The sequence below is a fragment of the Scyliorhinus torazame genome, chromosome 5 (genome assembly GCF_047496885.1).
Source record: "Scyliorhinus torazame isolate Kashiwa2021f chromosome 5, sScyTor2.1, whole genome shotgun sequence".
NCBI classification, from domain to species: domain Eukaryota; kingdom Metazoa; phylum Chordata; class Chondrichthyes; order Carcharhiniformes; family Scyliorhinidae; genus Scyliorhinus; species Scyliorhinus torazame.
In genome coordinates this window covers 184,547,487-184,561,783 of record NC_092711.1, presented here as the reverse complement: position 1 = coordinate 184,561,783, position 14,297 = coordinate 184,547,487, and the positions used below count along the sequence as shown (strand labels likewise).

Here is a 14,297-nt window from a genome sequence, read left to right as displayed (position 1 = left end):
ATCTCCGTAACCGTAGCTAACCTGCATATCTTTACGCACTGAGAGACAATTTTAGCATGGCCAATACACCTAACCAGCACAGCCTTGGACAGTGGGATGAAATCGGAGCACTGAGAGGAAACCCCCACAGTCATGGGCATAAAGTTCAAACTCTAACATAGACTGTCACCCAAGACAGGAAGTAAACACTGGTCCCTGGAGCTGTGATGCAGCATTCACCTTTCGTTCTCGTGAAATTTCAAGAGCAACAGATGGAAGGTCACGCCTGCGCCTTAGCGCCCCCCCCCCTCCCCCCCCCCCCCCCCCAACCAATGTAATTTAGGATACGGACACGCAGCCTTATCACAGATTCTTGTCCGTCACTGGAACAACATTCGGATAACACCTTCCAAAAATCTTTGTGGTGCACATACACAATGCACATAGCATATGTTCATTGAATGGAATTACTATCCACTGGCTGGCACGGTCACAGAGTCAGCGACACTAATTTGATTCCGGCATTTGGTGACGTCTGTGTGGAGTTTGCACTTTCTCGCCTTCTTTCGTGTTTTTTTCCCCGGGTGCTCCCGTTCCCTCGCACTGTTCAAATATGTACAGGTTGTATGCCTTTGCGGGGATATGCGGGGCACTGGGCTTGGTGGGGTGCTCTCTTTGGACGATCGGTGCAGACTCGATGGGCCGAATGGCCTCATTAAGCACTCTCGGTTTTCTTTTATCATGGGCATACAAATAAAAGTTACCTACAATAAATAGTGGCCTCGTCAAGATTAGGGTTAGGGTGAAATGTTGAGTACAAAGCACAAAGTACAGAGTACAAATTTAGAGCACACAACAATTGCGTGATGCACTGCATGGATTGATAATTGGTTGTTGTCATGAAACAGATAGTAGGAATAAATTGAGGGTTTTCAGAGTGGCCTGCAGTGGCTAGTGGGGTGTCGCAGGAATCAGTGCTTGGGCCCAGCTATTCACAATATGCATCAATTATATGGACGAGGGACCCAAATGTAATATATCCAAGATCTTGCATAATGTGGAGGTTCAGTAGGAATGTAATGGTGGGAAGGATGTTTCATGGCTTCAAGGTTATTCCACTTGTTGATTGATTAAGCAATTACATGGCTAATAAAAATTTGCAGATAAGTTTGAAGCTTTCCATTTCGATAGCAAAATGAAAAGCGCAGGCTATCAAATTATCATAGATTATCATAGAATTTACAGTGCAGAAGGAGGCCATTCGGCCCATCGAGTCTGCACCGGCTCTTGGAAAGAGCACCCTACCCAAGGCCAACACCGCCACCCTATCCCCATAACCCAGTAACCCCACCCAACACTAAGGGCAATTTTGGACACTAAGGGCAATTTATCATGGCCAATCCACCTAACCTGCACATCTTTGGACTGTGGGAGGAAACCGGAGAACCCGGAGGAAACCCAAGCACACACGGGGAGGACGTGCAGACTCCGCACAGACAGTGACCCAATCTGGAATCGAACCTGGGACCCTGGAGCTGTGAAGCAATTGTGCTAGCCACAAGGCTACCGTGCTGCCCGTTTAGTTAAATTTAGTTTAATAGATTAGCACAGGTTGACGTGAACCGTTGTCAAGCTGTCCTTGTACATCAGTAATGAAGGCAGGCATGTAGGTCCAACAAGATGTTAATATGGCACAGGGGCGTTGGGTTCCATTGGATGATGATTCGGGCACATGAGCAAGGCGGTCTACTTCCAGCTGGAAAGGACGTTCGTGGGGCCACATTTGAAGTTTTGCGTGTAGTTTTCGTCTCGTTGCCGAAGAAGTGATTTTTTTGCCGTAGAAGAATTGCACCGAAGGTTCACCAGACCTATTCTTGGAATTGTCTTGTGAGAAGAGATTGGGTCGACTGGGCCAGTATTCACGGGGATTTAGAAGTATGAGAATCATTGAATCGTATAACATTCGGACAGAGGTGGACATACTGGTTGGAGGACTGTTGCTCCCTCTAACTGGGTGGGGGGGGGGGGGCGGGCTGTCAAGAGCAAAGGGACCATTTCAGGATAGGCAATATGCCATTTAGGGCAGAGATGAGGATACCGTTCTTCACTCAGAGGTGGAGAATGTGTGGAATCCTTTAACATAGGAGGCTGTGGCGGAAACGTTCCTGAGCATATGTAATAAGGAAACAGATAGCTTTGTAGGCTGTAATGGAGTCAAGGTATATAGAACCCAGAAATATGTATGGAGATAAATGCTTATATTAATTTCGGATGGCAGAATAGGCAAGAAGTGCCGAATGTCCTGTTCCCACTTTCTACGTTTCTATTGCATAATGAGAGTAAATGGATGTGATTCGGTGCGCAGGATAGTCGGTTGAATTTAAGCTCAGGATTATTACAATTCATCGTGGTGTATGATTTATGGTGCTGATGGATGGGTTTTGCAAACTTAATGATGTTTGCGAAATTAATTTGAAATAAAATGCTTTCCAAAATACATACAATATTTAAACTGAAGATATTTATTTAAACGAAGATGAAAAGCAGCATGAAGCATTTTTTAAAATTAGAGTCTACGCCTTTCGTATACAGAGTCTAAACGTACTGACGAAGTAATAATGACGCTAGCAACATTCAAAGCAAATATTGGTATGAAGTATATTAATGACTGCATTTTGCATGTAAAAGTTGAGGAACTGAGCGCAAGTTGCTATTGTTTCCCTCACTTCGTTTTTCTTAACCATTTCAAATACAATATTTTCATTCAATAATCTGAGTACCAGCCAGGGCAGTGGGTTTAAGATTCAGATAAGAACTGCGCTATATGGCAGAAGGACAAGTCTATTCATCAACCAACTGAATACTCGTCTCATTAAATCACGTTCGAAACTAATCCAATGCTGCACACAACTTACATTGACAGGATTTTTACGTTGGACGAATTTCACTTCCCGACATTTGAACAGTCGGTGGGCCGTACATCCCGGCAATACTGCCTTTCTCGTAGCGATGTGATGCTCCATCGAACTTTAAATGTTAGGAGAACTGATTTTGTACCCCATCCCTCCCATGCCAACTATTAGTTCGGAGAGAGTCTAGCCTCTGACAACTGCCGGCCAATCCAATTGGGCGGCTGGTCTCTTGTTGCCGCAGTGGCACAAACTGCTGGAACTGCATTTAATCTGGGCTATTCGGTCAAGAAGAAGTAAGGGATTGGTCCAGAGGCGGGGGGGGGGGGCGCGAGAGGGCGTCGATGCCCGCCCCCCCCCCCCCCCCATGAATCAGACCTTATGCGAGGGATCCGGATGTAAAGACAGCAACAGCTGGGGATGCGCAACCACTCACCTCCCGCCCGAAGTCTGAATACGATTCATGTTCAAGCGTCCCTCCTGCCCCTCAACTATTTCGTTCACCCTGAAAATTGAAGTTGGTCAGGAAATGGGGGGGGGGGGGGGAGGGCGTCGATGCCCCCCCCCCTCCCCCAGGAATCAGACCGTATGCGAGGGATCCGGATGTAAAGACAGGCACAGCTGGGGATGCGCAACCACTCACCTCCCGCCCGAAGTCTGAATACGATTCATGTTCAAGCGTCCCTCCTGCCCTTCAACTATTTCGTTCACCCTGAAAATTGAAGTTGGTCAGGAAACGGGCCTTGAGTGGCTAACAATGGATCACGTCAATGCGATAATTTATTTTTAAGCTCGTCTCTGCAAGTAAAAACATTGACGAGGCCGGAGGGGTCGGAACATGGTGGAATGGTTCTACAAAACGTTTACGTAATATTCCGAACTTCCGCGCCAACATAGTAGAAAAAAACTGCGGAAAGAATAAGGGAGTGGCAATATTCAGAACAAGGATTAATGAGTGCGAAATCAATTAATGCCATCATTTGTTTCCCACAGGTTGAGGAATAGGGAGCAAGTTACTGTTCTTTGCATCAATTAATGTATCAATAAATAACCATTGCAAATACAGTCTTGCTAGAAAACGCGATTCATGTGTCCAGAAACACGGCACAAGAAAGCCTTAAAATGCACAACAGACGCTAAATTAATAACAGGGATGTCACAAGAGATGTCGGAATAAAAATCTATCTAAATCCAAACAAATTCGTTTCTCACACATTATTTCATTCATTTTACATTGTAATTATGAAAGGCATGAATTCTAATTACAATTTGCATAGTCGAGCAAATGCATAATTTAGTTATGAGTAGTGACTATGCACGTTACTTGATGTAGGCTTTTCATTGTTTTGTGCTTCTTGGGAGATAGTCATTTGATCATTTCTACCTTTCGTCAGGCAAACGCCTGACGAAAAGCATTTGGAGGCCGTGAGATCTCACAACAACAAACTTCCCGGGAATTTTCAACCATCCATTGCAAAAAGGAGCCAGATTTGTAACCATGTGCTGGATGGAACTGGTGCTAATGGGAATTCCCAGCTTCAGTTTTCACTGGGTTTCCGCAAATTTATCAGGCCTAGATAATTGTGCGATATACATGACGTTTAGATCCCATTATATTTGAGTGGGAGGATAACTCCTATAATTCTCTGGTGCTGCATGTAAAGATATGCGGCATGTACTCGTGAACATTTCCTTCGTTCTGCATCCCCAACCAAATACTTTTTAATATTATGCCACAACCATGTCATGATTCGACAGAAACCTCCGAGTCGAGGAAATTTTCGCTAACAGAATTGGGTTATAAATTTAACTAGCGACTGGAGGAATATTTGTCCTTCGGCGGGTTTCGTTCAGAAAATGTACTAACACTAAAAGTTTCACAATAAATAAATGCACCATTTTATCCAGACGTAATTCCTGGAACCTCTGTGCAGTTAACAAACCCATGGTTAGAAAGTAGAACTGGGACTCAGAAAGATAAAAGGATTTGGCAAAATAGTAGGAGAAGAAGATTCTTGTGCAGGAGTTCGAGGCCCTCGCATTTATACCTATGGGATGCAGAACATGTTTATCTTCAAATAATTGAGCATCTATCTAATGCGGAACAAAGAGATGTATTGGACATGCAGCTCCAAACATCAATAATATCTTCTGCACAGATGACAAGTAGAATTAGCATGCCCGTGCAAAGTTGGCTTCGGCCTCAAGAGGGCATGGCAGGCGCATCTGGAATCAACGTCGCTGATGCAGCTGTAAAAACCTGTTAAATGTATTCAGAACGATAAACACGTTGTGGAGGTGGTTCAGCAAGAATTCTGCAACATAATACCAATCTAAAAATATTGGAACTGTGGAGAGCGGTTGAGTGATTCGGTTCGTCTTTAATTTATTGCAAACCATTAAGGGGAAGGCTATTTAACTGTATACGGTCACTGGGCGACACGATGGCGAAATGGTTAGCAATGCTGCCTACGGCGCTGAGGGCCCAAATTCGATCCTAGCCCCGAGTCACAGTCTGTGTGTAGTCTCTACATTCGCCCCGTGTCTGGATGGTTTTTACCCCGACAATCCAAAGATGTGCAGGATAGGTGGATTGGTCACACATAATTGCCCCTTAATTGGAAAAAAATAATTGGGCACCCTAAATTTCTAAAAAGAAAACTGTGTGTTTATATATATGCATATATATATATAATCCGGAGAGAAGCTACATCCTCTGATGATGATGCTGTTGAGGAACTGCAGAAGAAGATGGATTACATTAAATTAGCGTAAGACAGTTCGGGGTAATGTCAGGAAACAATTATTCAACAAAGCGACATTGGAAATTTAGAACTGTCCTGCTTGAAATCTATGCAGTGTTGAAGCCAATTATAAACCCCATAGCTGAAATCAACATATTTCCGTAAGTAAGATCATTAATTGATATCTAATAAAGTTTTGCATATTTAGTTAAGATGCGGATCAGCCACTGTCTATCTGAGCTCGTGAAGTTGAAGGATCTTCCTATGTTCCCGTGTAACTACTTCACATGGAATTTTGCCATTTACCTGTTCTGACATTACACAACTATAAAATCTCTGATGACATACTTCACTTCGCCAGGATTAGTTTTCCGCTTGAAGCACAAATTTTCAAGTATGTGATATGCTTTTCCTGCATTTTTATAAATAATGCTCCCGACTGTCAAACTTTTTCTCATCTTCACCTTAGAATAACATTCAGCTTGGGACTGAAACTGGGTCTGACTGTTCTAAATCACCGTGATGGTGTCAGCTCTTTCGAATTTATCTTTCTGAGATTGTACATTTTATTATCTTGAAGAATTTTTACTTTTGAAAGATCATTTTCCGCAATAGACCATTCTCCCATGGTTCCGTCATCATTGTTTTTGGTATCCCTTCATAGCAATCCAAATCATCGTTCCGTAATCAATGAATGACCTGTCTATTCATTATCATCCCTCTCCCATACTTCTTCCATCGACGCTTCCCTTATTAGATCACATTCCAGATCAAACTGCAAACAATTCATGTTTTCATACCGCTATGCTTACTACTCCCCGAATATGTGACGATTACTAGTTAATTACGCATTAAGCAAATTTTTTCCCTCTTTTTGTGCTTCTACTTACCACAATCTACTTTCTATTATTGGTATTTTCTCATTGATTTATGCAACGTTCATTTCCGTCCATAGTCTTACTTCTGATAAATCATTATGTTCAATAACCTCACTGGAAACGTTAATTAATTACTTAGGATCAACTAATGCAGTCCAATCTTGTACTGTTCATTTGGAACAATTCTTCTTCTTTTCGAATATATAGCTCATTGGTGGACCTTTATTTATACCTAAGGAGTAAGCACAGTTTTCTAGTGGAATTGCATCATGTCACGATGCTGCTCATTTCGGTATTACCTTAAAGACGGTAACATATGCGCTATATGCCTCACTGAGCACAAATAGAGTGACGAAAGAGATCACTGTTAATGGAGTGTTGGCACCTTCATCGAAATTTTCGAATCCATCTTCTTCTACCTGGTAGACTTCATCATCTTCTTTCATTTCTAAAATAAATGGATAGATATTGTTCGAAAACATACATTTGGAACCATAAAAGCTACAAATACGATGCAATAATACGCAATGCAGGTTAATCGATGGTGTTGATGCATTTGCCGTTCAGGTGAACATGACGAACAAGGAGATTGATTAGGCAATTCAGCCCCTCGAGCCCCCTGCGCCAGACAATACAATCATGTTTGATCTCCTCTCTGCTTTAAATCCACTGTCAAGCATCTTGTCCATACCATTTCCACCGAATACTGATTACAATGTTGTCTAATTCCTCCTTAAATGTAATCAATATCTCGATATCGACCGCACTCTGGGGCTGTGATTTCAACAGATTCACGCCCCTTTGAAAGAACAAACTTATTCTCCTCTCCATTTTAAATCTGCTCCCCCTTCGCTTAAAAATTTGATCTCTCGTTCGAGATTAACCCACAAGAGGAAGCATGCGTTCGACGTCCACTTTGTCAATGTATTTTGTCGTTTTATATACCTCATTTGATCTCCTCGAATTATTCTAAACACGAGAGAGTGTAGATCTAAATGCTCAATATCGCTTCATAAGACAGACCCCTCACCTCTGAAATCAATTTGGTGGACCTCCTCTGAACTGCCTATAATTCAACGACATCAAATACATCCCTCCTCAAATAAGGGGACCAAAACTGTCCACAGTACTCGAGGTGCGATCTCACCAATGTCTTGTACAGTTGCAGCACGGCTTTTCCGACCTATCTGCTGAAGTAATTAATACTACAGTCAACAGCGGGGCAGCACGGTAGCCTTGTGGATAGCACAATTGCTTCACAGCTCCAGGATCCCAGGTTCGATTCCAGCTTGGGTCACTGTCTGTGCGGACTCTGCACATCCTCCCCGTGTGTGAGTGGGTTTCCTCCGGGTGCTCCGGTTTCCTCCCACAGTCCAAAGATGTGCAGGTTAGGTGGATTGGCCATGATAAATTGCCCTTAGTGTCCAAAATTGCCCTTCGTGTTGGGTGGGGTTACTGGGTTATGGGGATAGGGTGGCGGTGTTGACCTTGGGTAGGGTGCTCTTTCTGAGAGCCGGTTCAGACTCGATGGGCCGAATGGCCTCCTTCTGCACTGTAAATTCTGTAAACCCCAATGTAGATTAATGAGTTTGTCACAACGAAAATGGAAAATATACATATTTTCCTGTTTTCTTGGACATTGGTGTCAAGATTTAGCTAATGTTTCCAGTTGAAATTAAATAAAGCAATCAAACGTTGCCAGTGGTGAACAATTCCGTGCTTGATTTCCTTTGCCCACATTTATCCAAATGACTGTGAATTAGGTTCTGGAATATGTTTTCTCAATAACTGTTCCGCCAGCGAATTTAAACTGACTGGCTTGCAGTTGTCCAGTTTATCTTTAAGCACTTTAGCAAGCACGGAGTTATGCAAATTAAATCATTAATTCTGTAAACTCCTATCTATGGTAATATGACTAACGTATTTTAGGAAAAAGGGGATGCCAAATTGATTTAATGGAGGAATTTCCTGTTTGTTCGCGGTCGATAGGCTAGACTCTCCCTCAATAGAAATGATTACCTCAGGAAACTTAAAGACGTCGAATTACGACAGGGCAAAAGGAGGCCATTCGGACCATCGAGTCTGAACCGACTCTCTGAAAGGGAACCCCACCTAGGGTCAGGCCCCCATTCTGTCCCATCAACCGAGTAACCGCACCTAACCTAACCTTTACGACACCAAGACACAATTGATCATGGTCAATCCACCCAATGTGCACATCTTTGGATTGTTAGATCAGTTTCAGAGTGAACTTTGCGCGATAATTTTGTGACTACATTCAGATCCCTGCATTCAGTCTGGCATTGTTAATCTAGATTGAAGTGACTGATCATATTTTCACAACGCTGGATGATTCGGGCGACAATATCATCCCCAGCGTAAATCTTCTGCGGTGAATGTAGGAATTTCAGATATCCTGGAATAAAGGTTTTTAGTTCAGTAAGAATCAAACACCTGGGTTCGTGTGTGTGTAACTGCTGAAATCATGTTTTAAAACAAATCCTAGTTTGAAAGGCAAGTATATTTTGGGAGTCGGGTGCAATTAAACTATCGTAAAATGTTTGAGTCCATGCAGTTTCAGCTTTGTAAAATGACGTCGCTGCCTGCTGGAGCACAGGCACCAGAACTTTTGGAGAAAGCAGCTGGAGCCCGCTGCGTCACTGTCTGTGCAGAGTCTGCAGGTTCTCCCTGTGTCTGCGTGGGTTTCCGCCGGGTTCTCCGGTTGACTCCGACAGTCCAAAGACGTGCAGGTTAGCGGGGCAGCACGGTCGCGCAAGTGGATAGTACTGTGGCTTCACAGCGCCAGGGTCCCAGGTTCGATTCCCCGCTGGGTCACTGGGTCACTGCATTGTATTCACTGCATTGAGTCGTGTTTAAGGGGTAATTGTAATTTGTTTTCTGGCGCAATGTTAAATGTATTTTAATACCGTATTAGCAATAAAGTTTGTTTCATATACCATATCCCTATATCTTCGCGTAATCACTCCATGAACGAGGTATTCTTTCCTCAGAGTCATATAAAATTAATGTAAAGTATTGAGGGTACTGACCACTAGGCTAACCGCTGTTGATTTGTGGTCTACCATCGTAATATTTCTTAATGTGAAAATTTCGAAAGGAGATCTGAACCTGGGCGACATGGAAAGTTCGGCATTTACTTCTCCAGTGATCGTTGAAGCAATATTGTCGGAAACGTTGACCCGGAGCTCGATGTACAGAATTGTGAAACACATATTTTTGATTTTCTATGGCTAGAGGGGATTTCTCTGAATGAGGTCGGCATAATTCACATATTGGTACATTGTAAAGGAGAAGGGTCATGAAATAACGACTCCATGGGCAGAGGAATATACACAGCTCATCACCTCAGTGAAATAACCTCGAGGAATAAGAGTTCAGGCCCAAAGAACCGTGGGTCCATCAAACACCGAGACATAGGAGCATAGAAAAAGGAGATAATACAGGGTAACAGGCTCTTTACCTACTCGGACTCTAATGCATCAATCAATGCTCACACACATAGTCAATAAACGGCTTCCACATATACAGATAGCTGCCGGCATAAATATAGACCACAATACAAGAATAGTCCTTCCGTAATTACAGATATACAGCCAATTATGAAGAGATACACATCACAAAGAACACATGATCGTCTACTCCTAGTAATATCCCCCAACATGGCTACATACCAGTTGCAGAATAGGGCTGATCCTCTGCTCGCATAAACAGCCTCCAGAATGGATAGGTTGCAAATTCCAGAGAGCAGGTGATTCTCTCATCCCAGATATAGCCGCAAGAACGGAGAGACTGCAATTTGCAGAGTACAGCTGATTCTCTATTCTCAAGCATACTGTCCTGTGTGGACAGCAAATTACAGAACGCCGTTCTTTTTTCTCACTAACACCAAATCAATTGACAATGGATAGAACCACAGCACTGTTCTTCTACTCATAGATAGGCAAACTATCCTATATATATTCAACACATGCAATGAAACTGGTGCCAACTGCTGTGTGCACAAAGCAGCAGCACAGTTTGTTTCAAACCTTATGCGTTCGTGGGAATGTTTGTCCAAAACCGATGAGGTGAATATGTGTTCTCAAATCTACCTACAGGTTTAGTCTCCTCTGATACGAATTGTCAGATGAATGATGGGATAAATCATTGAATTTGTGCCTAGTGTCGCACACATCACAGTGCGGATAAGGGGGGAAAGCAGCCAAACACTTGGTTTGAAACGTGAGCATTAGGGTATCCGTATAATGTTGTTTTTGTTACTGCACAACATACTTCCCTACTTTTCAAATGTAGATATTTTTGGATGGATACCTGGACAAGTACCTGCCGACAAACTCTCTGACATGTGCCATTTGTTAAGGCTTCATGTTGCGCGGATGAAGATTCCACCTGACATCACAAATAATAGAGTGAAATGAAAATGCCGTGTCACTATTGGTAAAACCTCTCGTACCACCTGACTCGTTGTAGACTTGCATCCACTGAGAATAATATTTTTCTGTGAACGTCAAGTTCCAATTGGAAGCCCTCGGTTGGGCTTTCGAAATCGGCAAACACAGGAGAGAGCAAAATTCCAGGAGCAGAGAGATTTCTGTAAAGCTGCAATATGTCAATGTGATATGGAACGACGAGAATATAGAGCAATTTGGGTACAGGAAAGAGCTTTCAAATTGAAGCATTGACGAAAGTAGTTCTGTGTAATTCATCGAGCTCAGGAGTGATGGGAAAATTATAACCTTGTGAGAGTCAGTATGCATCAAAGTTAAACTTCTAGAGGATGGACTGTGGTAGGTGGGTCAGGACGATGCAGGAATAATCAAGTCTAAAGGAAATAGAGGAATGCATATGCATTTGATTAGCTACTGTCCGAAAAGAGGAAGAGAGAAGTGATATTGCAGAGCTCCAGAGTCAGTAATGGTGACAGATTGGATATGGGATTTGGAGCTGGGCTCAGGCTGAAGTAAGATGCCGAATGAACACACCCAGGTTACCCATCTAAAAACGTCCAGAGATAAGGATGTTGGTGGGATCTGAGCCACTGGGCCTGTGCAGCAAATGAAAGCAATGGCGTTGTCCGTCTCCAATCTTCAATTGGAGAACATTTGTGTTCAGCCAGAGTAGATTTCAGAGACAGCTGGACGATAGGAAGAAACAATACTGAGCTTCAGCTGGCGGTCTTCAGCATATATGTAGAATTTGATTTCTGATACTATCGTTCTGGGGCAATATATGGATAAGAAGTAGATCTGGGGCCAATATCTTTCGGGGCTCGAAGGGAAGCGCCGCTGGAGCGTAAAGAGACGTCATTTGAATTTTTATTATTTTTTAGCCATTGGTTCAGTGACATTGATCAATGATAGTCTCGCGTTGTGCTGAATGTTTCACGCAGGAAACGATGATCTGCTGAGCTTTCACCTTTACTCGTTCCCTTTAGCAGCAGACACATTGGTCAAAGTTAAATCACAGAAACTCCAGCAACTCAGAATAATGTGACATGATTAGCAGATCCCCCAATGGATGTGAAGATGTCGGCCGGGAAACGTCTTTGACTTAGAACATAGAACATTACAGCGCAGTACAGGTGCTTCGGCCCTCGATGTTGCGCCGACCTGTGAAACCACTCTAAAGCTCATCCACACTATTCCCTTATCGTCCGTATGTCTATTCAATGACTATTTGAATGCCCTTACTGTTGGCGAATCCACTACTGTTGCAGGCAGGGCATTCCACGCCCTTACTACTTTCTGAGTAAAGAACCTACCTCTGACATCTGTCTTATACCTATCTCCCCACAATTTAAAGCTATGTCCCCTCGTGCTAGACATCACCATCCGAGGAAAAAGGCTCTCACTGTCCACCGTATCCAATCCTCTGATCGTCTTGTATGACCCAATTAAGTCACCTCTTAACCTTCTTCTCTCTATCGAAAACAGCCTCAAGTCCCTCAGACTTTCCTCATAAGATCTTCCCTCCATACCAGGAAACATTCTGGTAAATCTTCTCTGCACCCTTTCCAATGCTTCCACATCCTTCCTATAATGCGGCGACCAGAACTGCACACAATACTCCAAATGCGGCTGCACCAGAGTTTTGTACAGCTGCAACATGACCTCATGGCTCCGAAACTCAATCCCTCTACCAATACAAGCTAACACACCGTATGCCTTCTTAACAACCCTCTCAACCTGGGTGGCAACTTTCAGGGATCTATGTACATGGACACCGAGATCTCTCTGCTCAGCCACACTGCCAAGAATGTTACCATTAGCCCAGTACTCTTTCTTCCTGTTATTCCTTCCAAAATGAATCACCTCACACTTTTCTGCATTAAACTCAATTTGCCACCTCTCAGCCCAGCGCTGCAGCTTATCTATGTGCCTCTGTAACTTGTAACATCCTTCGGCACTGTCCACAATTCCACCGAATTTAGTGTCATCTGCAAATTTACTCACCCATCCTTCTACGCCCTCCTCCAGGTCATTTATAAAAATGACAAACAGCAGTAGCCCCAAAACAGATCCTTGTAGTAAACCACTAGTAACTGGACTCCAGTCTGAACATTTCCCAACAACCACCACCCTTTGTCTTCTTCCAGCTAGCCAATTTCTGATCCAAACTGCTAAATCACCCTGAATCCCATGCCTCCGTATTTTCTGCCGTGGGGAACCTTATCAAACGCTTTACTGAAATCCATAAACACCATGGCCACATGTGGAATGTCAGAGTGCAACTGCCTTACACCTTTAAATGTAGAATTAACTCACTTCGTTAAGGCAACTGAACAAAAAAACACAAACATGAACTCAAAAGATTTTCATTCTGCTTTTATTATAACGAGCGGTGCCACAGACAGAATGAAGCACAATTTGCTTCTCGTCCATAGAGTCACATAACTCTACAAGATCGTACAATAGTTGTTCGTTTCACTTTATTTTTGGACGTCAGTTTCTCAAAATGTTTACTGCACAGATGGATGTTCGGGTACTATAAAAATACCCAAACAATTGTCCGCTGGCTCTGATGTGTGTTATTTCGGAAATTCGCTGTGTCAGTCGTTCAAATGGTTCTGGCCAGATCAAGCTGAATAAGTCGATGGGAAATAACGTGTAAAATACTGCATGTCATACACAGGATTTAAAACTGTCTGTAAGAACAAGTGAAACATTAACAAATGTAGGATTTCCCTGAGATTTATTTATACTTCTAACTAATTCCTTTTGAGTGACGGGTGTCCCTCTAAACCGGAGTAATTGTTGCCACTATTCCACTCGACTGCAGTCACCCTCAAACTACTGGCAATGGAATGGATCCCATTCCCCTTCCCGCTCTCCAGCAGGCTCGGGTAATCCGCATCCAAAAGGGTGTCATTGACCATCCAAGCGACGTATATCTCAGTAGGATAAAAGCCGGTGGCTAGACACACCATGGTAGCTGCCTTCTCAGTGTTTATCTCGTCCACTGATGGAGAAAGAACGTAGACATTAGGGGGATGCATGTCACCATCTGTAAAGAGAATGCAATTTGTTAAACTGAGTCTGTCTGTTGCCCGGTCTTCACATCATATGTTTCTAGGTGAATAGTAACGTGCACAAGGAGAATGGGACTTTCCCCCTATCTGCAAAATGTTATACATAACCCAGCCTGTGAATTCGTGTATTTAATGCCCTTTGTTTTGCGAATCAATTGAGTCTGATCTCTAATTGCAAAATATTGGAGACAATCACTTATTTAAAAGGCACTGACGCTGTTGGAATGCCACAGTTTGA

General features: G+C 43.1%; 1 gene segment (V, D, J or C); it reads right to left on the bottom strand.

Moving 5' to 3' along the window:
• The window catches only part of LOC140418081 (Ig heavy chain C region-like), a 94,771-nt gene that overhangs the window by 37,821 nt on the left and 42,653 nt on the right, over positions 1-14,297 (bottom strand). The window contains 2 exon segments of the C gene segment in view: positions 6,810-6,958; positions 13,825-14,034. Coding sequence covers positions 6,810-6,958; positions 13,825-14,034 — 359 coding nt within the window.